Source organism: Acipenser ruthenus, chromosome 7 (genome assembly GCF_902713425.1).
Source record: "Acipenser ruthenus chromosome 7, fAciRut3.2 maternal haplotype, whole genome shotgun sequence".
Classification (NCBI taxonomy): Eukaryota; Metazoa; Chordata; class Actinopteri; order Acipenseriformes; family Acipenseridae; genus Acipenser; species Acipenser ruthenus.
This window is the reverse complement of record NC_081195.1, coordinates 69629907-69653319: the sequence shown is the minus strand read 5'-3', so window position 1 is coordinate 69653319 and position 23413 is coordinate 69629907. Positions and strand designations below refer to the sequence as shown.

The window sequence follows — 23413 nt, the reverse complement described above, 5'->3', positions numbered from 1 at the left end:
ACAGGGATAGAAATAAGACTCCCATTGCACAGCAGACTGGTTTGCTATTTTAACCCTTTGCGGTCCATTGTCGGACTGGGTCCGACATCATTATAGCAACGCAATAAACGGGTTTCTAGTCGTTTTTTCTCCGGAAAAAGCCGAGAAAACCATTCAATTGCCGAGTGGGAGCGACAGGAGCCAAAACAAGTCGGGGGGGGGGGGGGGGAAAAGGCGTATCTCATGAATAGGCATACATGGTATCAGGTATCAGATAACGGGGCGTTCATAGTAAACAAGCTGGCTGAGTGCGTCAGCACACAGAGACTATCATGGACATTTGCAGAGCTTTTTTCAGATGTTATAGTAATAAAATAATGACTTTGATCGCAATATTGAGGAGTTTGGTGATAAAACGAGTGATCCGGAGATGATTGATCGGTATGTACGACTATTATTTTTATTATTATTTATTTCTTACATAGATGAAAGCGATAGCGAAAGAAAGGGTGTGGCGGGGCTGGAGAAGCCTAGTGAGTGCTTTGTTGATATGCAGGGCCATTTAAACCTGTTTGACTGTGGAAAAAAATACATTTTAAACAGCGCGTCTAAAATTAACTGCACGTGTGAAAATAAATTGGACCTGACGCGCCTGACACGCACTTAATAAATGGACTGCAAAGGGTTAATAAGACAGATCCTATATACAATGTGGCTAATCAAGCTCCTAATCAACCCTGGAATGGGTGAAACTGCTATGCAATAGGAGTCTTGTTTCCATCCCTGTACTATATAATCCCATTGCCCTTTCTTTTTTCTGTTAGGGACTTCAAACACAAGGGGGATCTAGACACTGCAGTGCTGGATTTGATGTCAGACCAGATAAAGCTCGGAACACATCCTGCGTGTCTTGCTTCGGAGCGGAAAGCTCTTCTCCTGGCAGCAGGAGATAAGAGTGGCTCACCTTCTTCTTCTGGGGGGGGTTGTGTGGCGTGCCGCCCCCGTCGGCCAGACCCTCTCCCCCCAGGGCTCGCGTGTAGGCCCCCTCCTCCGCGCAGGGGTAGTACAGGGCTCCCTCACTGTAGGGGGCGCCGGCGAGCTCGCTCACTCGGAAGCCGCCTCCCAGCTCCAGGGTGTGCGAGGGGGTCAGGTCCCGCAGGTTGGAGTTGACAGGGGAGAAGGTGAGGCTGCTCCTCTCAGGACTCTTCATCCAGACGGACCCCCCCCTGGCAGTGAACAGTGCCTCTCCCTGGGCCGCTGGGTCACAGCGCTCAGAGGCCGGGGCAGGGACAGGGGCTGGGGAGTCTGTGCGAGGAGGTTCACTGCTCTCTGACACTGCTAAGAGCTCCACTGTCCCCTCTCCTCCTCCTCCTGTTCCTGCTCCCCCACCAGAGTCTATTGTTTCTGGGGCCACGACGCCCGCCCGGCTGCATTCAGTCCTGCCGGGGCGGGGGCTCAGAGTGCCGCAAGTCTTTATCTCCAGCAGAGCCGACTCTGGCAGGCTGGAGCTCCGGACAGGGGGCAGACACAGCAGTGAGGGCGGTCTCTCCAGTCTCTGCACAAAACACACACACACAAAATCACATTGCTGACGTCATCCCAACTTCCACCCTCACACACTTCACCCCTCACCCCCTACCCCCCTCACCTCTTGCAGGCTCATTCTCCGTTTCACTTCAGGAGAGCTGTCCGGGGACGAAACATTCTGCAGAGACAGACAGACAGAGCCGTCAGTTCAGTTCCTTTCTCGCACACACACAGATTCTCATTGAAGTCACAAGTCTTAATGTTTCCTTCGTTGTTGCTTTATAAAACCATTTCAGCAGGGTTGCAGCTGGTGGCTGTCAATCTGAGCTCTTTCTAGACCTCTTCCTAAGCACAGAACTCGGTCCCGTCTCAATGAAAGGGAATGAATATGTTAAAGTGCATCTCTCACACACATTGATACACACACACACACAGACAGACACACACTAACACACACACACACACACACACACACACTCTTATATACTACTTATATAGCAAGGAATATCAAAGCACAGCAAAGTCGTTTTTTTAATACAAAAACATGTTGTGAGGAACATCAACAGTGCATGCAGTAATGAAATGAGACACATTTTAATGCACTCTAAAGTCAAATTACAGACACCTCTTAAAGCATGACCTTTTCTTGCCATATTTATTAAGCTTTTACTCCAGTGAAAAGTTTGCACGTTTATTTTTTGAAACTAGCAGGAAATCAGTTTGATGCAAGTAGCAGTATCCGTGAGCTGGTGATTGTGTTGAATGGATGCAGCGGTCCAGATCTCACCTGGAAGCTGGTGCTGGCAGAGTGCTGGCAGGACGTGGACGGGGTGAAGCTGGTGCTGGCAGAGTGCTGGCAGGGCGTGGACGGGGTGACGGGGGAGTACACCGGCTTGTAGCCGCTGCGGCCCGTCTCGTCCTCGGGCTTGGCGCGCGGCGGTGTGGTGAACAGGGCGGGGTCCACGCTGTCCGTGTGTGTGGGCGTGGCGTAGGGGGAGGCGCTGGGCGTGGAGCTGTCTGACAGAGCCGTGTCCAGGGGGCAAAGCCTCCGCTTCTTCAGGGGGGTCGGCAGCTCTGAGGAGGGGAGAGCACAGCGAGAGAGTCACCACGAGGAGGGAAATGAGATCACAGCACGGGAATGAGAGGGAATCCACACACAATCACCGCATCAGATGAGCCGCAAGCAGGGATAGAATGCAGTGAGAATGACAGAGAACACACAGTAACAGCACAGCAGAGTGTAATAAAGCACAGTGAAAGCAAGGGCAAGTGTAATACAGCACAGTGAAAGCCAGGGCAAGGGTAATACAGCACAGTGAAAGCATGGGCAAGTGTAATACAGCACAGTGAAAGCCAGGGCAAGGGTAATACAGCACAGTGAAAGCCAGGGCAAGGGTAATACAGCACAGTGAAAGCCAGGGCAAGGATAATACAGCACAGTGAAAGCCAGGGCAAGGGTAATACAGCACAGTGAAAGCAAGGGCAAGGGGAATACAGCACAGTGAAAGCCAGGGCAAGGGTAATACAGCACAGTGAAAGCCAGGGCAAGGATAATACAGCACAGTGAAAGCCAGGGCAAGGGTAATACAGCACAGTGAAAGCCAGGGCAAGGGTAATACAGCACAGTGAAAGCAAGGGCAAGGGTAATACAGCACAGTGAAAGCAAGGGCAAGGGTAATACAGCACAGTGAAAGCAAGGGCAAGGGGAATACAGCACAGTGAAAGCAAGGGCAAGGGTAATACAGCACAGTGAAAGCCAGGGCAAGGGTAATACAGCACAGTGAAAGCCAGGGCAAGGATAATACAGCACAGTGAAAGCCAGGGCAAGGGTAATACAGCACAGTGAAAGCCAGGGCAAGGGTAATACAGCACAGTGAAAGCAAGGGCAAGGGTAATACAGCACAGTGAAAGCAAGGGCAAGGGTAATACAGCACAGTGAAAGCAAGGGCAAGGGGAATACAGCACAGTGAAAGCCAGGGCAAGGGTAATACAGCACAGTGAAAGCAAGGGCAAGGGTAATACAGCACAGTGAAAGCAAGGGCAAGGGTAATACAGCACAGTAAGGGCAAGGGGAATACAGCACAGTGAAAGCAAGGGCAAGGGTAATACAGCACAGTGAAAGCATGGGAAAGCTTAGAGAGGTATGGTAAAGCAAATGTAGAAAACAATGGGACAAATCATGGGAAAACCGTGCAGATTACAGTTGTAAACTTTTATAAGAGAGGGCATGACCACACAGTTTGAAAAAACATAAAACACAACCCACAGTGGCATTGTGATTACTGCTGGTAATGAGAACAAGCTGTCAGTCCAGCCTGGCTAATCACACTGCAGTGCACAGTGGCATCCGATTACTGACTCGAACTGCCTTACCTGCTAGGTTGCAGCCCCCGTTGATGGACAGGGGGCTGTCTGTGTCCCCGTTGATGGCCGGGCTCAGAGGCCCCTCGCTGGACAGCAGGGCGCTGAACATGCTGACAGCAGCCGGACAGTTCTCCTCCTCCAGTGCCTGCTTCAGCCAGCGCTGCAGAGAGACCAGAGACACCAGTGAGCACTGCACAGGCACAGTGCAACACTCTCGCACACTCACACACAAATCCTAAACATTTTGATGTTATATACAAATGTAAAATGTGTTTTTCTTTAGTTGGTAAGTGACATGTCGAAGTGCATACCTGTTGAACCACAGGACAGCTCAGCAAACAAGGTACCTGTGTAGCATTAGCTAGGGGGCCTGGGGAGCGGCAGGGAGAGGCTGGGAGCCCGGGGAGGGGCAGGGGCACCTACCTTCTTGCAGGAGCCAGTGGAGGTGGCGATGGGGTCGGGTAGCTCTCTCCTGCGCCGGCTGCTGCTGCCGGTGCTGCTGCGCTCCGCCAGAAAGGGGGAGGTGAAGCGGATATAGTGCTTGGGAGTGCTGTAGACGTGGGGACTGTAGGCCAGGCCGGGCAGGGAGTTGAGCTGGGTGGCCAGAACCTCGGGGTCTGTGGTGATGCGCAGGGGCCTCTCTGGGGGCAGCTCGGGGGTCCTGGGGGCCCGCTCGCTCTTCTCCTGCTTATCACTCAGCCACTCGCTCACTAAGTGCTGCCACAGACCAGGGAGGAGAAACACAGTTAGAGGAGCGGCATTGTACAGCCAAGCGACAGCATGCACTCACACACAGTGTCCTCTGCTGTTTTGCCACTAAGCAAGGCAGGGTTTGAACCCACTGATGTGTTTGTGATGATTAAATAACTAGCATTGCTAAATAACTACATACTGCTTGTAATTCTCAAAAACAAACATGAGGAGATCCCTATACTATGACATCACCAGCACTGTAACCTAATAGCACGACTTAGCGTGGAAGGGAAAAGGCAAAAGTGTACAGATACCCTCTATTTCATTTCACAGCTGTATAGCCACATACAGCAGGTAACACCACAGCTATGAGCACCAGTCGTATAAGGTTGTGTACGTGGCAAAGTGAACAGGACAAGATTGAAAGTACATGGGGTGATAGAGATGACTTTGTATAATATCTGTTACAACCATGGGGTTATAGAGTTAGAGCTGTAGCTATTCAGGAGATTCAAGAGGACATCCTTCACTCCTGTTCCTGAAAGAATAACCCCCAGTGCAGGTAGATCTCACACCCCTCTTCTGTAACTGTTTAAAACTAGGCTACCATTATATCACACCTAGAGGTATAATTGCAATAACTGTGTATTTCTGTATTACTAATAATCTCTGAATGCTAATCTTTGAATAACGTAATCTTAATAAATAAGATTGACTGACTTAACTCTCTGTTGTCAAGTATCATCAATAACATAGATTAATTCAAAGCAAAATTCATATAACTGCTTCCACATCCTTAGACGCATCCCTGTTTGGTGTTGCTCGTTGAGGCTGACTGCAGCCCTGCCTACCTTTTTAGTTTTGGGGTACTTGGGGGCAGCCTTGCTGGGCGCGGGGCAGGCTTCAGGGGCGATGCTCTCGGGCTGGCCCCCCGGCTCTGCCTCTGTCTCGGGGAGGGGTGTGGAGGGGTCAGCCTCTCTCTGCTCCGCAGGGGTGTCCCCCCCCTCGCCGGGCGAGCCGGGCGCCAGGTCCGAGCAGGTGCTGATGGTGCGGTGGCGCCGGCGTTGCTGCCCAATGTGTGTGCGGCTCCGTGAGAAGCTCTTGCGCTGCTTGTTCCGGCTCACCTTTGCCGGAGTGGGCTTGCTGGCCGGCTCCTCCTTCACAGGCTCCTGCTGGAGGGGGGAGTTACAGCATCAAGCACTTATCCAGGGACAGGAGGGTCTACAGAGGTCTGTGTTACACAACTGTTACATAATGTACCGCTATAGTGTGAAGATAATTACTTTTTTTTTTTTTTTTTTTTTTTAAATCAAACCAAGCAAACCCACAGAGACTTTTTAGTCATTCCTATGATCCGATCAGTCACTTTGAAGAAACGCTTTTATTGCCACTGGTCAGACTTGTATAGCATGACATTACCCCACAGCAAGACCCTGAACACAGCACCAGTCAGCACATTCTCGTTTGGCTTAGAGCTTAGAATGAGACATCACAGCCCCGATTACAGTCTCAGCTCTTCGTACCACTGCCTAGTTCCTACCGATAATACAAATACTTTATCCCACTTCCTGTAAGCGAGTGGACTCCTCTAACAGAGACGTGCCAGTATGCCTAGGCAGCAGGCAGGCGCTCCCATTTCATCCCTGAAAGATTGATGAGGCGCAAGAGGCTGCCCATTGTTTCCCCTGCCCTCCCGAGTTACACAGAGCCCCGTTTAAACAGAAAGCAGCTCCTTCCGATAGCATCAGTGCAGCCTGCTCTGCTGGAGGGGTCTCCATAAACTCAGTCAATCAATAAGAGACTCTGTTCTGCAAAAGCATCTGTCCAACCTTCTGCTCTGCAATCTCTATATCTCTATAGGGCTCCACGTTCTACAGTCCCTCCACACAATTCAAACACAAGGAAATCATTTATTGCTGAGTAAAACTCCAGTACCGAGTGCACTGATGCTAGATAATCATTTCTGTTTATTCGACCACAAAACACACACCCCTTCGTGCTCAGAAAACACCATGCTTCTTATGGGTAACTCAAACAATCCACTTATGAGTGAAGCCAAAAACTCGTATCCCTCGGTGCTTGTCTTCCCTCCCTCACTGATGATGTTTGCTTCGGCCCCCCGGGGTGTACCTGCAGCGGGGTGTCCAGCTCGGGCGTGGGGGGCTCCTCCTTGATGTCCGGCTTGGTGGTGCCGATCCTCTCCAGCGCCTGCTCCCGGCGCTTCTCTCGCTTCTCCAGACGCGCAAACGCCTGCAGGATCGCCTCCATCTTGCGCTCTTCCCTGGTCTGCAAGGGAGGGAGAATAGAGAGGCTGTGAGCAACCCTGCATCGCTCCGATGGGTTTGACAACCCCCACCCCCACCCACCCAAGCAAAGGGGGAAAAGCAGACGAAAAAAACATCATGGTAAAAGCAAAATTACAGTATGCTAGAGTAAAGAAATCTGCACCAATGAGCGACACTGAAAACATTGCATTTCAAAAACATTTTCCACATTAACCACCCAAATCCTCTTAATGTCGGGGGGCATAACCTGAAACAACGTGCACCCAATGAAACGGGGCTCCGAAATCAGAAACAAGGGCCTCGTACCCAGACTGACTCTTTAGCTCTACCGCACTGCTAGGCATGGCTGCTCACCATGCTATTTACTGGACTAGTGGTAAAAGCCGGGGACTGGGAGCTAGGGGGCCCTGGATTCGGATCTCAGTTCAACCACTGTCACTTTACCTCCTTGTGCCTCAGTCCCATCCAGCTGGAGCCCCCTGTGGAATCAAGATGGGACATCTCAGCTGGGCTATCCTGGATAGTTTTAAACAAAAATACTTGATTTTAGAAGGCACAGTCCTACATGCACTGAAGACTAACTCACTTTTCTATAATGCCTGGAGCTCCCAGAAGACTCCAGGCCACAGGGTTTGACTCAAGTTCCTATACAGTTGTGTCATCGGAACAGTCGTTACAACACCAGTGTACTAGTATTGAGAAAGACGGCTCTGACATAGTGAGGTCACAAGATCTAGTTCTGCAGACTGGCCTCAGACACTCACTCACTAGCACAGTTCACACATTACCAATAGAGACGGACTGAATTAGGAACACACAGTGCTGTACACAAGGGGATCCTCGTCTTGTTCAGAGACACAGTTTGTACTCATTTTAGTATACTTTGGGTCAGGATGTAAAATAAAAAAAATAGTGTTACTGACATTAGAAGAATTTGTTACGTTGATCTTAAACATGGCTACAACATGGGGTTAAACACTGCCTTAACAGGAATGCGAATGACCTAGTGTGGTGCCCCCTATCAAGCTACATGAATTCAATGGAAGCCCCTTGAGAGCCAACAGGCACAACTGTTCCGGCTGTACAGTCCAGGTGCACACATACCACAATATAACAGGCCGAAAACTACCTGACACAGGGGCTCCCGAGTGGCACATCCAGTAAAGGCGCTCCGCGCGGAGTACAGGATGTGCCCTATAGCCTGGAGATCGCAGGTTCGAATCCAGGCTATGTCACAGCCGACCGTGACCGGGAGTTCCTAGGGGGTGGCGCACAATTGGCTGAGTCGGCGGGGGGGTTGTGAGCGACGAGCCGAGGATACAGATAATTATTGGACATGCTAAATTGGGGTGAAAACCGGGGTAAAATAATTGGCGACGACTAAATTAAAAAAAAAAAAAAGAAAACTCCCTGACACAAGATATAACCCCACCCTCAGCAACAGAGCTTCCTCCAGCCTGCTTCGAGTACCTTCACCTCGCTGACACCAGCAATACCAATTACCAGGAACAAAGAGAGAAAGACAAACCATTCGATTTTCTAAGGGTCATGGCAGCTAGGTAATCCCATGGGGCTTCTGGGAAATGTAGTCCAGCTGGTTAAGATGGTACAGTGATGTGGGAGTGCAGCCTGGTAATCAAACTTCCATCCCTAATCCTAAACATTCCTGTGCAGGCCAATGAGGTGAAATAGCATCGCTTTCTGCTGTATTACTTGAATATACCCAGCAGACAGGCCTCTGTGGCTTCAGTGTGAGCAGTCCAGCACAGCGTGCCACTGCTCAGTGCAGCTCACAACGAGGCGGGCTCAAGGGCACTTCCTTTCTGAACAAGTGGGGCAGTCTGAAGACCAGTGAACATTTAGAGAATGATTTGGACTGCTTTCTATTGAAAGGGAATATGAAGGTAGACAGCCCACTGCTGTGCACAGTCTGAATCTCATTTAGGGAACAATTCGGACTGCTTTCTATTGACAAGGAATATGAAGGTAGACAGCCCACTGCTGTGCACAGTCCGAATCTCATTTCCTTTAAAACATTATTATACTGTAACCCCCCCTTGGATGCCAATAGCTTTTACAAAAAGTGGAAAATGTTTTATACAGCAGTGGTGGAAGTAAAGCTCCCACTGCTTGGCAGTTTGAGCCAATCCGGTTCCTTTTAAGAGCATGTTTAGACACTCCAGATACACTGTGTCTGTTTAAACTCTTACAAACCCCGCAGTGGCTCAAACTGCTATGCAATGGGAGTCCTATTCCCATCCCTGTTCAGCCTAAAAGAATTGACACTAATAAACAAAACAAGGAGAGCTCAGCAATAGTACAGAGAAAGCAAGCTGCTCGGTGCTGCCTGTACAATCCCCGTCTGGGTCAAAAACACTAAGAAAACCAAAAACAACAGCAGCAGCAGCAAAGAGAATCACTGTGAAGCTCGACAGCAAGACTGGAGACTGGAGTCTGTCCTCTAGCTCTTCTCTACATGATCACTTCTGTTTTCTATCAGTACAGCACTCCCAATATGGCTTTGAGAGGCGCAGCTCTGCGAGTCCTAAAACATCATGTAGAACGAGGGGCAGAAACCTCTGCAGTATACCTCTCCTGTGCTTAAGTTTGAAATCATTCTCTAGGGAAGCAGTACTACATTCCACAGTTTAAAATATAGAAAATAATATTATACAGTGCCCTCCACACTCCAGGAGTCTACACAGTGCCCTCCACACTCCAGGAGTCTACACAGTGCCCTCCACAATCCAGGAGTCTACACAGTGCCCTCCACAAGCCAGGAGTCTACACAGTGCCCTCCACAATCCAGGAGTCTACACAGTGCCCTCCACAATCCAGGAGTCTACACAGTGCCCTCCACAATTCAGGAGTCTACACAGTGCCCTCCACACTCCAGGAGTCTACACAGTGCCCTCCACAAGCCAGGAGTCTACACAGTGCCCTCCACAAGCCAGGAGTCTACACAGTGCCCTCCACAAGCCAGGAGTCTACACAGTGCCCTCCACAAGCCAGGAGTCTACACAGTGCCCTCCACAAGCCAGGAGTCTACACAGTGCCCTCCACACTCCAGGAGTCTACACAGTGCCCTCCACACTCCAGGAGTCTACACAGTGCCCTCCACACTCCAGGAGTCTACACAGTGCCCTCCACAAGCCAGGAGTCTACACAGTGCCCTCCACAAGCCAGGAGTCTACACAGTGCCCTCCACAAGCCAGGAGTCTACACAGTGCCCTCCACAAGCCAGGAGTCTACACAGTGCCCTCCACAATTCAGGAGTTTACAGTGCCCTAAACAATCTGTCTGAATCTGTGATAGTGATTGAAGTACTGGCTATTCCTTGCTGCTAGCTGTGTCATGGGCACTCTATTTGCTATGTGAATAATGACTCCCTGAATACAAAGGACTGAGCCAGCGAAGAGCGAGACAGTCCACGTCAGAGCTGGGGTCAGAGAGCAGCAGCAGTAGAAACAGCAGAGGCGTGAAGAGAGCGCTGGCTCAGTGACTAACGTACACACACACAGGCACGCACACACACACTCGCACGCACACCGAGACGCTGCACAACACTAACTATCTGAGAAGCCTCAAAATCAGTACAAACTATTAAGGGGGAAAAAGCAGCAAAACAGCAGCAACTAGTGAGAAAAAAAGAGCGGCGCAGCTATGGCCAGGCCCCAGCACAGCTTGGATTGTTTGGGTTTGAAAGCAGCCTGTCGACTTACCATCTTCCTCCTCCTCTCTGCAAGCTGTTCCTCTGACTCCATGTCTACTTCACTGCTAACAGGAGTTTTTTCTTCTATATCGGCAATAATATCTGGCTCCTGCAAGACGGAAATGACCTCTATCACGGCTTGGCTAGTCTGGCTACAGGCTAAAAGGGGAAAGGGGAGAGAGGGAATAGGCATGGAGGACAGGGTAGGATAGGAGGGGAAGCAGCTATAGATACAGACAGTGGAGTGGTGTCTAGTGTGAGCTGGCAAAGGGCACAGGGACTGCCCGGGACACTTAACCAGGGGCCAGGGCCACGGCGTGCAGGTCAGGAAGGACTGTGTGCCACTGGCAGACAGGCCACTCTGTCTATGGAAGTGAGGGGGAACAGGAGTCCCAGTGCTCAATAAAATCGGGGAGGGGGGGCTAGCTAATGACGAGCATACAGAGAAAAAAACAAAAAACTAAAAAAACAGGTTGTGCTAATTCCAGGCTGAAGGCAACTGGAAATGGATCAGGAGTCTATGAAGCTTTCCAGATTGCCTTCAGCCTGGAATAACCCTGACCTGGCTGCTTTGCATCTCGCACACAGACCTGTGCGGTCGCTCAAGGCAGCCTGTACTGTGCTGCACACTCACCATCAGGCAAGCAGCTCAGGACTGCAGATCCAGCAGGCTGGGAAAGACAGTTTACTGTAGCTTTGTGCAGCTCTTCACAGCGAGGGACATTCAGCCTCTGGGTACAGAACAGCTGGGGAAGCCCAGTGCAAAAATCGGTCTCTCCAAACCAAACCAAACCTGCCAATGCAGGTGACCATAGCTCCCCTGGGTTCAAATCTCAGAAACAAGTACTCCCGAGACAGACTGACCGCGGGTAGGATTACGGGAGAGGAACTGCTGTTCCCCTGGAACAGGAGCAGGGATTGGGAGCGGATCACTGACAGTTCAGGGCAACGCATTCAAGGTATGGAAAGAAAAACGGCTTCAACAAAGCAGATTGTCCAGGGCTGTCCAGCCTGCTCAGTCTCACGAAAGCACACCTTGAGTAGTTAGCTTCCTGACTAGAAAGAAGGAAGGAAGGGAGGGATGATTGGGGGGTGATAGAAGTAAGGAAGGGGGGGATGATTGGGGGATGATAGAAGTAAGGAAGGGAGGGATGATTGGGGGATGATTAGAAGTAAGGAAGGGAGGGATGATTGGGGGATGATAGAAGGAAGGGGAATCTTACAAACAAGCATGGAGACCAGACAGAGTTAATTCCTGGGTCTGACAGAGAGGCAAAGAAATGAGTACCTGTGGAAACACAAGCATGCGATTGCACTGGGCCTTGTGCTATAAACCTGTGAAGAGATGAGGGTGGGGAGGAGAGGGAGATGTGAAAGGAGATACAGTGAAGAGATGAGGGTGGGGAGGAGAGGGAGATGTGAAAGGAGATACAGTGAAGAGATGAGGGTGGGGAGGAGAGGGAGATGTGAAAGGAGATACAGTGAAGAGATGAGGGTGGGGAGGAGAGGGAGATGTGAAAGGAGATACAGTGAAGAGATGAGGGTGGGGAGGAGAGGGAGGTGTGAAAGGAGATACAGTGAAGAGATGAGGGTGGGGAGGAGAGGGAGGTGTGAAAGGAGATACAGTGAAGAGATGAGGGTGGGGAGGAGAGGGAGATGTGAAAGGAGATACAGTGAAGAGATGAGGGTGGGGAGGAGAGGGAGGTGTGAAAGGAGATACAGTGAAGAGATGAGGGTGGGGAGGAGAGGGAGGTGTGAAAGGAGATACAGTGAAGAGATGAGGGTGGGGAGGAGAGGGAGATGTGAAAGGAGATACAGTGAAGAGATGAGGGTGGGGAGGAGAGGGAGGTGTGAAAGGGGATACAGACAGTGAAGAGATGAGGGTGGGGAGGAGAGGGAGATGTGAAAGGGGATACAGTGAAGAGATGAGGGTGGGGAGGAGAGGGAGATGTGAAAGGAGATACAGTGAAGAGATGAGGGTGGGGAGGAGAGGGAGATGTGAAAGGAGATACAGTGAAGAGATGAGGGTGGGGAGGAGAGGGAGGTGTGAAAGGAGATACAGTGAAGAGATGAGGGTGGGGAGGAGAGGGAGGTGTGAAAGGAGATACAGTGAAGAGATGAGGGTGGGGAGGAGAGGGAGATGTGAAAGGAGATACAGTGAAGAGATGAGGGTGGGGAGGAGAGGGAGGTGTGAAAGGAGATACAGTGAAGAGATGAGGGTGGGGAGGAGAGGGAGGTGTGAAAGGGGATACAGACAGTGAAGAGATGAGGGTGGGGAGGAGAGGGAGATGTGAAAGGAGATACAGTGAAGAGATGAGGGTGAGGAGGAGAGGGAGATGTGAAAGGAGATACAGTGAAGAGATGAGGGTGGGGAGGAGAGGGAGATGTGAAAGGAGATACAGTGAAGAGATGAGGGTGGGGAGGAGAGGGAGGTGTGAAAGGAGATACAGTGAAGAGATGAGGGTGGGGAGGAGAGGGAGATGTGAAAGGAGATACAGTGAAGAGATGAGGGTGGGGAGGAGAGGGAGGTGTGAAAGGAGATACAGTGAAGAGATGAGGGTGGGGAGGAGAGGGAGATGTGAAAGGAGATACAGTGAAGAGGTGAGGGTGGGGAGGAGAGGGAGGTGTGAAAGGAGATACAGTGAAGAGATGAGGGTGGGGAGGATAGGGAGATGTGAAAGGAGATACAGTGAAGAGATGAGGGTGGGGAGGATAGGGAGATATGAAAGGAGATACAGTGAAGAGATGAGGGTGGGGAGGAGAGGGAGGTGTGAAAGGAGATACAGTGAAGAGATGAGGGTGGGGAGGAGAGGGAGATGTGAAAGGAGATACAGTGAAGAGATGAGGGTGGGGAGGAGAGGGAGGTGTGAAAGGAGATACAGTGAAGAGATGAGGGTGGGGAGGAGAGGGAGGTGTGAAAGGAGATACAGTGAAGAGATGAGGGTGGGGAGGAGAGGGAGATGTGAAAGGAGATACAGTGAAGAGATGAGGGTGGGGAGGAGAGGGAGATGTGAAAGGAGATACAGTGAAGAGATGAGGGTGGGGAGGAGAGGGAGGTGTGAAAGGAGATACAGTGAAGAGATGAGGGTGGGGAGGAGAGGGAGGTGTGAAAGGGGATACAGACAGTGAAGAGATGAGGGTGGGGAGGAGAGGGAGGTGTGAAAGGAGATACAGTGAAGAGATGAGGGTGGGGAGGAGAGGGAGATGTGAAAGGAGATACAGTGAAGAGATGAGGGTGAGGAGGAGAGGGAGATGTGAAAGGAGATACAGTGAAGAGATGAGGGTGGGGAGGAGAGGGAGATGTGAAAGGAGATACAGTGAAGAGATGAGGGTGGGGAGGAGAGGGAGGTGTGAAAGGAGATACAGTGAAGAGATGAGGGTGGGGAGGAGAGGGAGGTGTGAAAGGAGATACAGTGAAGAGATGAGGGTGGGGAGGAGAGGGAGATGTGAAAGGAGATACAGTGAAGAGATGAGGGTGGGGAGGAGAGGGAGGTGTGAAAGGGGATACAGACAGTGAAGAGATGAGGGTGGGGAGGAGAGGGAGATGTGAAAGGGGATACAGTGAAGAGATGAGGGTGGGGAGGAGAGGGAGATGTGAAAGGAGATACAGTGAAGAGATGAGGGTGGGGAGGAGAGGGAGATGTGAAAGGAGATACAGTGAAGAGATGAGGGTGGGGAGGAGAGGGAGGTGTGAAAGGAGATACAGTGAAGAGATGAGGGTGGGGAGGAGAGGGAGATGTGAAAGGAGATACAGTGAAGAGATGAGGGTGGGGAGGAGAGGGAGGTGTGAAAGGAGATACAGTGAAGAGATGAGGGTGGGGAGGAGAGGGAGATGTGAAAGGAGATACAGTGAAGAGGTGAGGGTGGGGAGGAGAGGGAGGTGTGAAAGGAGATACAGTGAAGAGATGAGGGTGGGGAGGAGAGGGAGGTGTGAAAGGGGATACAGACAGTGAAGAGATGAGGGTGGGGAGGAGAGGGAGATGTGAAAGGGGATACAGTGAAGAGATGAGGGTGGGGAGGAGAGGGAGATGTGAAAGGAGATACAGTGAAGAGATGAGGGTGGGGAGGAGAGGGAGGTGTGAAAGGAGATACAGTGAAGAGATGAGGGTGGGGAGGAGAGGGAGGTGTGAAAGGAGATACAGTGAAGAGATGAGGGTGGGGAGGAGAGGGAGGTGTGAAAGGAGATACAGTGAAGAGATGAGGGTGGGGAGGAGAGGGAGGTGTGAAAGGAGATACAGTGAAGAGATGAGGGTGGGGAGGAGAGGGAGATGTGAAAGGAGATACAGTGAAGAGATGAGGGTGGGGAGGAGAGGGAGGTGTGAAAGGAGATACAGTGAAGAGATGAGGGTGGGGAGGAGAGGGAGGTGTGAAAGGGGATACAGACAGTGAAGAGATGAGGGTGGGGAGGAGAGGGAGGTGTGAAAGGAGATACAGTGAAGAGATGAGGGTGGGGAGGAGAGGGAGATGTGAAAGGAGATACAGTGAAGAGATGAGGGTGAGGAGGAGAGGGAGATGTGAAAGGAGATACAGTGAAGAGATGAGGGTGGGGAGGAGAGGGAGATGTGAAAGGAGATACAGTGAAGAGATGAGGGTGGGGAGGAGAGGGAGGTGTGAAAGGAGATACAGTGAAGAGATGAGGGTGGGGAGGAGAGGGAGATGTGAAAGGAGATACAGTGAAGAGATGAGGGTGGGGAGGAGAGGGAGATGTGAAAGGAGATACAGTGAAGAGATGAGGGTGGGGAGGAGAGGGAGGTGTGAAAGGGGATACAGACAGTGAAGAGATGAGGGTGGGGAGGAGAGGGAGATGTGAAAGGGGATACAGTGAAGAGATGAGGGTGGGGAGGAGAGGGAGATGTGAAAGGAGATACAGTGAAGAGATGAGGGTGGGGAGGAGAGGGAGGTGTGAAAGGAGATACAGTGAAGAGATGAGGGTGGGGAGGAGAGGGAGGTGTGAAAGGAGATACAGTGAAGAGATGAGGGTGGGGAGGAGAGGGAGGTGTGAAAGGAGATACAGTGAAGAGATGAGGGTGGGGAGGAGAGGGAGATGTGAAAGGAGATACAGTGAAGAGATGAGGGTGGGGAGGAGAGGGAGGTGTGAAAGGAGATACAGTGAAGAGATGAGGGTGGGGAGGAGAGGGAGATGTGAAAGGAGATACAGTGAAGAGATGAGGGTGGGGAGGAGAGGGAGATGTGAAAGGGGATACAGACAGTGAAGAGATGAGGGTGGGGAGGAGAGGGAGGTGTGAAAGGAGATACAGTGAAGAGATGAGGGTGGGGAGGAGAGGGAGGTGTGAAAGGGGATACAGACAGTGAAGAGATGAGGGTAGGGAGGAGAGGGAGATGTGAAAGGGGATACAGTGAAGAGATGAGGGTGGGGAGGATAGGGAGATGTGAAAGGGGATACAGACAGTGAAGAGATGAGGGTGGGGAGGAGAGGGAGATGTGAAAGGAGATACAGTGAAGAGATGAGGGTGGGGAGGAGGGGGAGATGTGAAAGGAGATACAGTGAAGAGATGAGGGTGGGGAGGAGAGGGAGATGTGAAAGGAGATACAGTGAAGAGATGAGGGTGGGGAGGAGAGGGAGGTGTGAAAGGAGATACAGTGAAGAGATGAGGGTGGGGAGGAGAGGGAGGTGTGAAAGGAGATACAGTGAAGAGATGAGGGTGGGAAGGAGAGGGAGATGTGAAAGGGGATACAGACAGTGAAGAGATGAGGGTGGGGAGGAGAGGGAGGTGTGAAAGGAGATACAGTGAAGAGATGAGGGTGGGGAGGAGAGGGAGATGTGAAAGGAGATACAGTGAAGAGATGAGGGTGGGGAGGAGAGGGAGGTGTGAAAGGAGATACAGTGAAGAGATGAGGGTGGGGAGGAGAGGGAGATGTGAAAGGAGATACAGTGAAGAGATGAGGGTGGGGAGGAGAGGGAGATGTGAAAGGAGATACAGTGAAGAGATGAGGGTGGGGAGGAGAGGGAGATGTGAAAGGAGATACAGTGAAGAGATGAGGGTGGGGAGGAGAGGGAGATGTGAAAGGAGATACAGTGAAGAGATGAGGGTGGGGAGGAGAGGGAGATGTGAAAGGGGATACAGTGAAGAGATGAGGGTGGGGAGGAGAGGGAGATGTGAAAGGAGATACAGTGAAGAGATGAGGGTGGGGAGGAGAGGGAGATGTGAAAGGAGATACAGTGAAGAGATGAGGGTGGGGAGGAGAGGGAGGTGTGAAAGGGGATACAGACAGTGAAGAGATGAGGGTGGGGAGGAGAGGGAGGTGTGAAAGGAGATACAGTGAAGAGATGAGGGTGAGGAGGAGAGGGAGATGTGAAAGGAGATACAGTGAAGAGATGAGGGTGGGGAGGAGAGGGAGATGTGAAAGGGGATACAGACAGACAGTGAAGAGATGAGGGTGGGAAGGAGAGGGAGGTGTGAAGGGATAGACAGACAGACAGTGAAGAGATGAGGGTGGGGAGGAGAGGGAGGTGTGAAAGGAGACAGACAGTGAAGAGATGAGGGTGGGGAGGAGAGGGAGGTGTGAAAGGGGATACAGACAGTGAAGAGATGAGGGTGGGGAGGAGAGGGAGATGTGAAAGGGGATACAGTGAAGAGATGAGGGTGGGGAGGAGAGGGAGATGTGAAAGGAGATACAGTGAAGAGATGAGGGTGGGGAGGAGAGGGAGATGTGAAAGGAGATACAGTGAAGAGATGAGGGTGGGGAGGAGAGGGAGGTGTGAAAGGAGATACAGTGAAGAGATGAGGGTGGGGAGGAGAGGGAGGTGTGAAAGGAGATACAGTGAAGAGATGAGGGTGGGGAGGAGAGGGAGGTGTGAAAGGAGATACAGTGAAGAGATGAGGGTGGGGAGGAGAGGGAGATGTGAAAGGAGATACAGTGAAGAGATGAGGGTGGGGAGGAGAGGGAGGTGTGAAAGGAGATACAGTGAAGAGATGAGGGTGGGGAGGAGAGGGAGATGTGAAAGGAGATACAGTGAAGAGATGAGGGTGGGGAGGAGAGGGAGATGTGAAAGGGGATACAGACAGTGAAGAGATGAGGGTGGGGAGGAGAGGGAGGTGTGAAAGGAGATACAGTGAAGAGATGAGGCTGGGGAGGAGAGGGAGGTGTGAAAGGGGATACAGACAGTGAAGAGATGAGGGTAGGGAGGAGAGGGAGATGTGAAAGGGGATACAGTGAAGAGATGAGGGTGGGGAGGATAGGGAGATGTGAAAGGGGATACAGACAGTGAAGAGATGAGGGTGGGGAGGAGAGGGAGATGTGAAAGGAGATACAGTGAAGAGATGAGGGTGGGGAGGAGGGGGAGATGTGAAAGGAGATACAGTGAAGAGATGAGGGTGGGGAGGAGAGGGAGATGTGAAAGGAGATACAGTGAAGAGATGAGGGTGGGGAGGAGAGGGAGGTGTGAAAGGAGATACAGTGAAGAGATGAGGGTGGGGAGGAGAGGGAGGTGTGAAAGGAGATACAGTGAAGAGATGAGGGTGGGAAGGAGAGGGAGATGTGAAAGGGGATACAGACAGTGAAGAGATGAGGGTGGGGAGGAGAGGGAGGTGTGAAAGGAGATACAGTGAAGAGATGAGGGTGGGGAGGAGAGGGAGATGTGAAAGGAGATACAGTGAAGAGATGAGGGTGGGGAGGAGAGGGAGGTGTGAAAGGAGATACAGTGAAGAGATGAGGGTGGGGAGGAGAGGGAGATGTGAAAGGAGATACAGTGAAGAGATGAGGGTGGGGAGGAGAGGGAGGTGTGAAAGGGGATACAGACAGTGAAGAGATGAGGGTGGGGAGGAGAGGGAGATGTGAAAGGAGATACAGTGAAGAGATGAGGGTGGGGAGGAGAGGGAGATGTGAAAGGAGATACAGTGAAGAGATGAGGGTGGGGAGGAGAGGGAGATGTGAAAGGAGATACAGTGAAGAGATGAGGGTGGGGAGGAGAGGGAGATGTGAAAGGGGATACAGTGAAGAGATGAGGGTGGGGAGGAGAGGGAGATGTGAAAGGAGATACAGTGAAGAGATGAGGGTGGGGAGGAGAGGGAGATGTGAAAGGAGATACAGTGAAGAGATGAGGGTGGGGAGGAGAGGGAGGTGTGAAAGGGGATACAGACAGTGAAGAGATGAGGGTGGGGAGGAGAGGGAGGTGTGAAAGGAGATACAGTGAAGAGATGAGGGTGAGGAGGAGAGGGAGATGTGAAAGGAGATACAGTGAAGAGATGAGGGTGGGGAGGAGAGGGAGATGTGAAAGGGGATACAGACAGACAGTGAAGAGATGAGGGTGGGAAGGAGAGGGAGGTGTGAAGGGATAGACAGACAGACAGTGAAGAGATGAGGGTGGGGAGGAGAGGGAGGTGTGAAAGGAGACAGACAGTGAAGAGATGAGGGTGGGGAGGAGAGGGAGGTGTGAAAGGGGATAGACAGACAGACAGTGAAGAGATGAGGGTGGGGAGGAGAGGGAGGTGTGAAAGGGGATAGACAGACAGCTCTCCTCGTCTGTGTACCTGGTTGTTGGAGATGGAGAGCCGCAGGGGGGACAGCTTCCTCTGCTTGATGTTGTCCGGCGCTGTCTTGGTCTTCCCGGCCGGCCCCTCTCTGTCCGGAGACCCGTCCTGGTTCTGCCCGTCCTTCTCCTTCTTGCCTTTGCGCCGGCGCGTCTCGTAGCCGCTGTTCAGGTTCTCTGTGGGCTCCGTGTTGTGCTTCAGGATCGGGCACTCGGGGTTCCCCTTCAGGCACGCGCAGTCCACCTTGTATTTGCTGAGAGGGAGAGCCAAGAACAGGGGCCTTCACTTCATATACAACCAACTCTCTTAAAAAGAGTGGCAAAGAGGCTAACGCCATTATCTAGCTTGAAACTGAATGTTGCAGCACCACCTACAAATAACTGACACTGTCCTGTCCCCTCCCCCTTGAGTGGACTGAATACTGTGTGCAAATAAAAAAAAAAAAAAAAAGGATGGGGAATCCTGAGTGGCGCATCCAGTAAAAGGAGTGCAGGGTGCGCCCTATAGCCTATTCCACTGCCGACCGTGGATGGGAGCTCCCAGTGGTTATTCCAAATTGGGGAGAAAATTCTAAAAACAATTGGCGACTACTAAATTAATACAAAAAACCAAAAACAAACAAACGAAAAAAAATTAACAAATTAAAAAATTGTACGCGAATAGATCAAAAAATAAATAAATCTAAGAGATGAACCTTTTCCAAACAGGCTTTCACAAATATCAGATTCAGATTTGCGCTGGCAAGGCTGAAGATGGGAGATGCAGAAGCACAGTCTTCTTTTCTAAGTACGGACACAGGGCCCTTTAAACCAGGTCCTGGTGGCACCGGGACACACTCACCAGCTGCTGTAGTCAAAGTCGAAGCCGATGGAGATCTCGGATCCCTTTGGAATGCTTCGGATGGAGTAGATGTACAGGTGGAGCATTCCTTCTTCCATCACGTGACGCACCTGCGGGCAACACAGGTAATATTCCCACATCACACCTTACTAATGGAACAGGCGCATTCGAACTAACTTATACAGGGGAGTTTAAACAGGACTGAGATTCTCTTACACGACACAGAGAGTCTCTTGCACGACACAGCGAGTCTCTTGCACGACACAGAGAGTCTCTTGCACGACACAGCGAGTCTCTTACACGACACAGCGAGTCTCTTACACGACACAGAGAGTCTCTTACACGACACAGAGAGTCTCTTACACGACACAGAGTCTCTTACACGACACAGAGAGTCTCTTACACGACACAGCGAGTCTCTTACACGACACAGCGAGTCTCTTACACGACACAGCGAGTCTCTTACACGACACAGCGAGTCTCTTACACGACACAGAGAGTCTCTTACACGACACAGAGAGTCTCTTACACGACACAGAGTCTCTTACACGACAGTCTCTTACACGACACAGAGAGTCTCTTACACGACACAGAGAGTCTCTTACACGACACAGAGAGTCTCTTACACGACACAGAGAGTCTCTTACACGACACAGAGAGTCTCTTACACGACACAGAGAGTCTCCTACACGACACAGAGAGTCTCCTACACGACACAGAGAGTCTCTTACACGACAGAGAGTCTCTTACACGACACAGAGAGTCTCTTACACGACACAGAGAGTCTCTTACACGACACAGAGAGTCTCTTACACGACACAGAGTCTCTTACACGACACAGAGTCTCTTACACGACACAGAGAGTCTCTTACACGACACAGAGAGTCTCTTACACGACACAGAGAGTCTCTTACACGACACAGAGAGTCTGTTTCACGACACAGAGAGTCTGTTTCACGACACAGAGAGGTGGTTCTAAGTTTGAGATTGGAGCACAGCCACTGTGAGGGTCAACCCTTTGGTTCCCAGCACACTGTACTGGAGCATGTTCTCTGCTGGGAACTGTACCTAAAACACCACAAGACCTTTGTTTCATATCAGCAGTTTACAGACTTCAGGATTCTTTGTGTGCTAGGATCCCCTTTTAAACAAGGCTTTGGTCTCAATGTGTACCTTCCTGTTTAGATAAATAACAATGACAATAATGAATGAATGAATGAATGAACGAACGAACTGCATTAACTCTGCAACGTTACATGTTGTTAACACATGTTGTACAGCAAAGCTTCTGAATCTCTAGAGTGAACCAAGGGCTGAATGCAGGGCGATGTGACTGGACCTCTAGAGTGAACCAAGGGCTGAATGCAGGATGATGTGACTGGACCTCTAGAGTGAACCAAGGGCTGAATGCAGGATGATGTTACTGGCAGCTCAGCTCACCTCAGCGTTGGGAATGCAGGAGCGTCGGATGAACCTGGCTTCATTCCCGAAGGTCCTGGCATCCACACACATCTCCAGCCCATGGAACTTGGAATAGAACAGGACGAAGGGGTACGGCCTGCATGGGAGGGGGGTGGGAGCACAGTGAAAACCCTGCCTGTCTCTCTCACTCACTCACACACACACACACTTATACTTGCCCCTGCTTACAGAATAAACATCCTTCTAATGAAACTTGAATAACAGCTCACACTCTTGCACCCCTCCAGTGTCTAGAGATAGAGATAGAGATATATTATATATATATATATATATATATATATATATATATATATATATATATATATATATATATATATATATACACAGACATGCTCAAATTTGTTGGTACCCTTACAGCTCATTGAAATAATGCTTCATTCCTCCTGAAAAGTGATGAAATTAAAAGCTATTTTATCATGTATACTTGCATGCCTTTGGTATGTCATAGAATAAAGCAAAGAAGCTGTGAAAAGAGATGAATTATTGCTTATTCTACAAAGATATTCTAAAATGGCCTGGACACATTTGTTGGTACCCCTTAGAAAAGATAATAAATAATTAGATTATAGTGATATTTCAAACTAATTAGTTTCTTTAATTAGTATCACACATGTCTCCAGTCTTGTAATCAGTCATTCAGTCTATTTAAATGGAGAAAAGTAGTCACTGTGCTGTTTGGTATCATTGTGTGTACCACACTGAACATGGACCAGAGAAAGCAAAGGAGAGAGTTGTCTGAGGAGATCAGAAAGTAAATAATAGACAAGCATGGTAAAGGTAAAGGCTACAAGACCATCTCCAAGCAGCTTGATGTTCCTGTGACAACAGTTGCAAATATTATTAAGAAGTTTAAGGTCCATGGAACTGTAGCCAACCTCCCTGGGCGCGTCCGCAAGAGGAAAATCGACAGCAGATTGAACAGAAGGATAGTGAGAATGGTAGAAAAAGAGCCAAGGATAACTGCCAAAGAGATACAAGCTGAACTCCAAGGTGAAGGTACGTCAGTTTCTGATCGCACCATCCGTTGCTTTTTGAGCGAAAGTGGGCTCAATGGAAGAAGACCCAGGAGGACTCCACTTTTGAAAGAAAAACATAAAAAGCCAGACTGGAATTTGCTAAAATGCATATTGACAAGCCAGAATCCTTCTGGGAGAATGTCCTTTGGACAGATGAGTCAAAACTGGAGCTTTTTGGCAAGTCACATCAGCTCTATGTTCACAGACGAAAAAATGAAGCTTTCAAAGAAAAGAACACCATACCTACAGTGAAACATGGAGGAGGTTCGGTTATGTTTTGGGGCTGCTTTGCTGCGACTAGCACAGGGTGCCTTGAATCTGTGCAGGGCACAATGAAATCTCAAGACTATCAAGGCATTCTGGAGCGAAACGTACTGCCCAGTGTCAGAAAGCTCTGTCTCAGTCGCAGGTCATGGGTCCTCCAACAGGAAAATGACTCAAAACACACAGCTAAAAGCACCCAAGAATGGATAAGAACAAAACATTGGACTATTCTGAAGTGGCCTTCTATGAGTCCTGATCTGAATCCTATCGAACATCTATGGAAAGAGCTGAAACTTGCAGTCTGGAGAAGGCACCCATCAAACCTGAGACAGCTGGAGCAGTTTGCTCAGGAAGAGTGGGCCAAACTACCTGTTAACAGGTGCAGAAGTCTCATTGAGAGCTACAGAAAACGTTTGATTGCAGTGATTGCCTCAAGGCTGTGCAAAAAAATATTAGGTTAGCGGTCCCATCATTTTTGTCCATGCCACTTTCATTTGTTTTATTATTGACAATATTATGTTGAATAAAAAATCAAAAGCAAAGTCTGATTTCTATTAAATATGGAATAAACAATGGTGGATGCCAATTACTTTTGTCAGTTTCAAGTTATTTAAGAGAAAATTGTGCATTCTTCGTTTTTTGTGGAGGGGTACCAACAAATTTGAGCACGTCTGTATATATATTTACATTACTATTTTGTTTTCTTGATGTGTGTGGAGCATCTGCATCTCTGACAAGCACCCTGCAAAGGGGTTTGTT

The 23413-nt window shown here is 50.2% G+C and overlaps 1 protein-coding gene across 7 annotated transcripts in view; it reads right to left on the bottom strand.

Annotated features, from left to right (window-relative positions):
* kmt2e (lysine (K)-specific methyltransferase 2E) overlaps positions 1-23413 on the bottom strand; it is a 79244-nt gene that overhangs the window by 17657 nt on the left and 38174 nt on the right. For 2 of the 7 annotated variants that reach the window (XM_059027777.1, XM_059027782.1), the window contains exons 11-22: positions 21333-21450; positions 19893-20002; positions 19053-19305; positions 10571-10669; positions 7293-7364; positions 6694-6849; positions 5415-5735; positions 4294-4587; positions 3880-4030; positions 2294-2580; positions 1628-1684; positions 944-1534 (exon numbers count right to left, since the gene is read on the bottom strand). In XM_059027777.1, coding sequence (XP_058883760.1) covers positions 944-1534; positions 1628-1684; positions 2294-2580; positions 3880-4030; positions 4294-4587; positions 5415-5735; positions 6694-6849; positions 7293-7364; positions 10571-10669; positions 19053-19305; positions 19893-20002; positions 21333-21450 — 2509 coding nt within the window. The remainder of the gene's footprint in view (positions 1-943; positions 1535-1627; positions 1685-2293; positions 2581-3879; positions 4031-4293; positions 4588-5414; positions 5736-6693; positions 6850-7292; positions 7365-10570; positions 10670-19052; positions 19306-19892; positions 20003-21332; positions 21451-23413) is intronic. The other 5 variants (XM_059027779.1, XM_059027783.1, XM_059027778.1 and 2 more) reach the window with 4 other exon arrangements.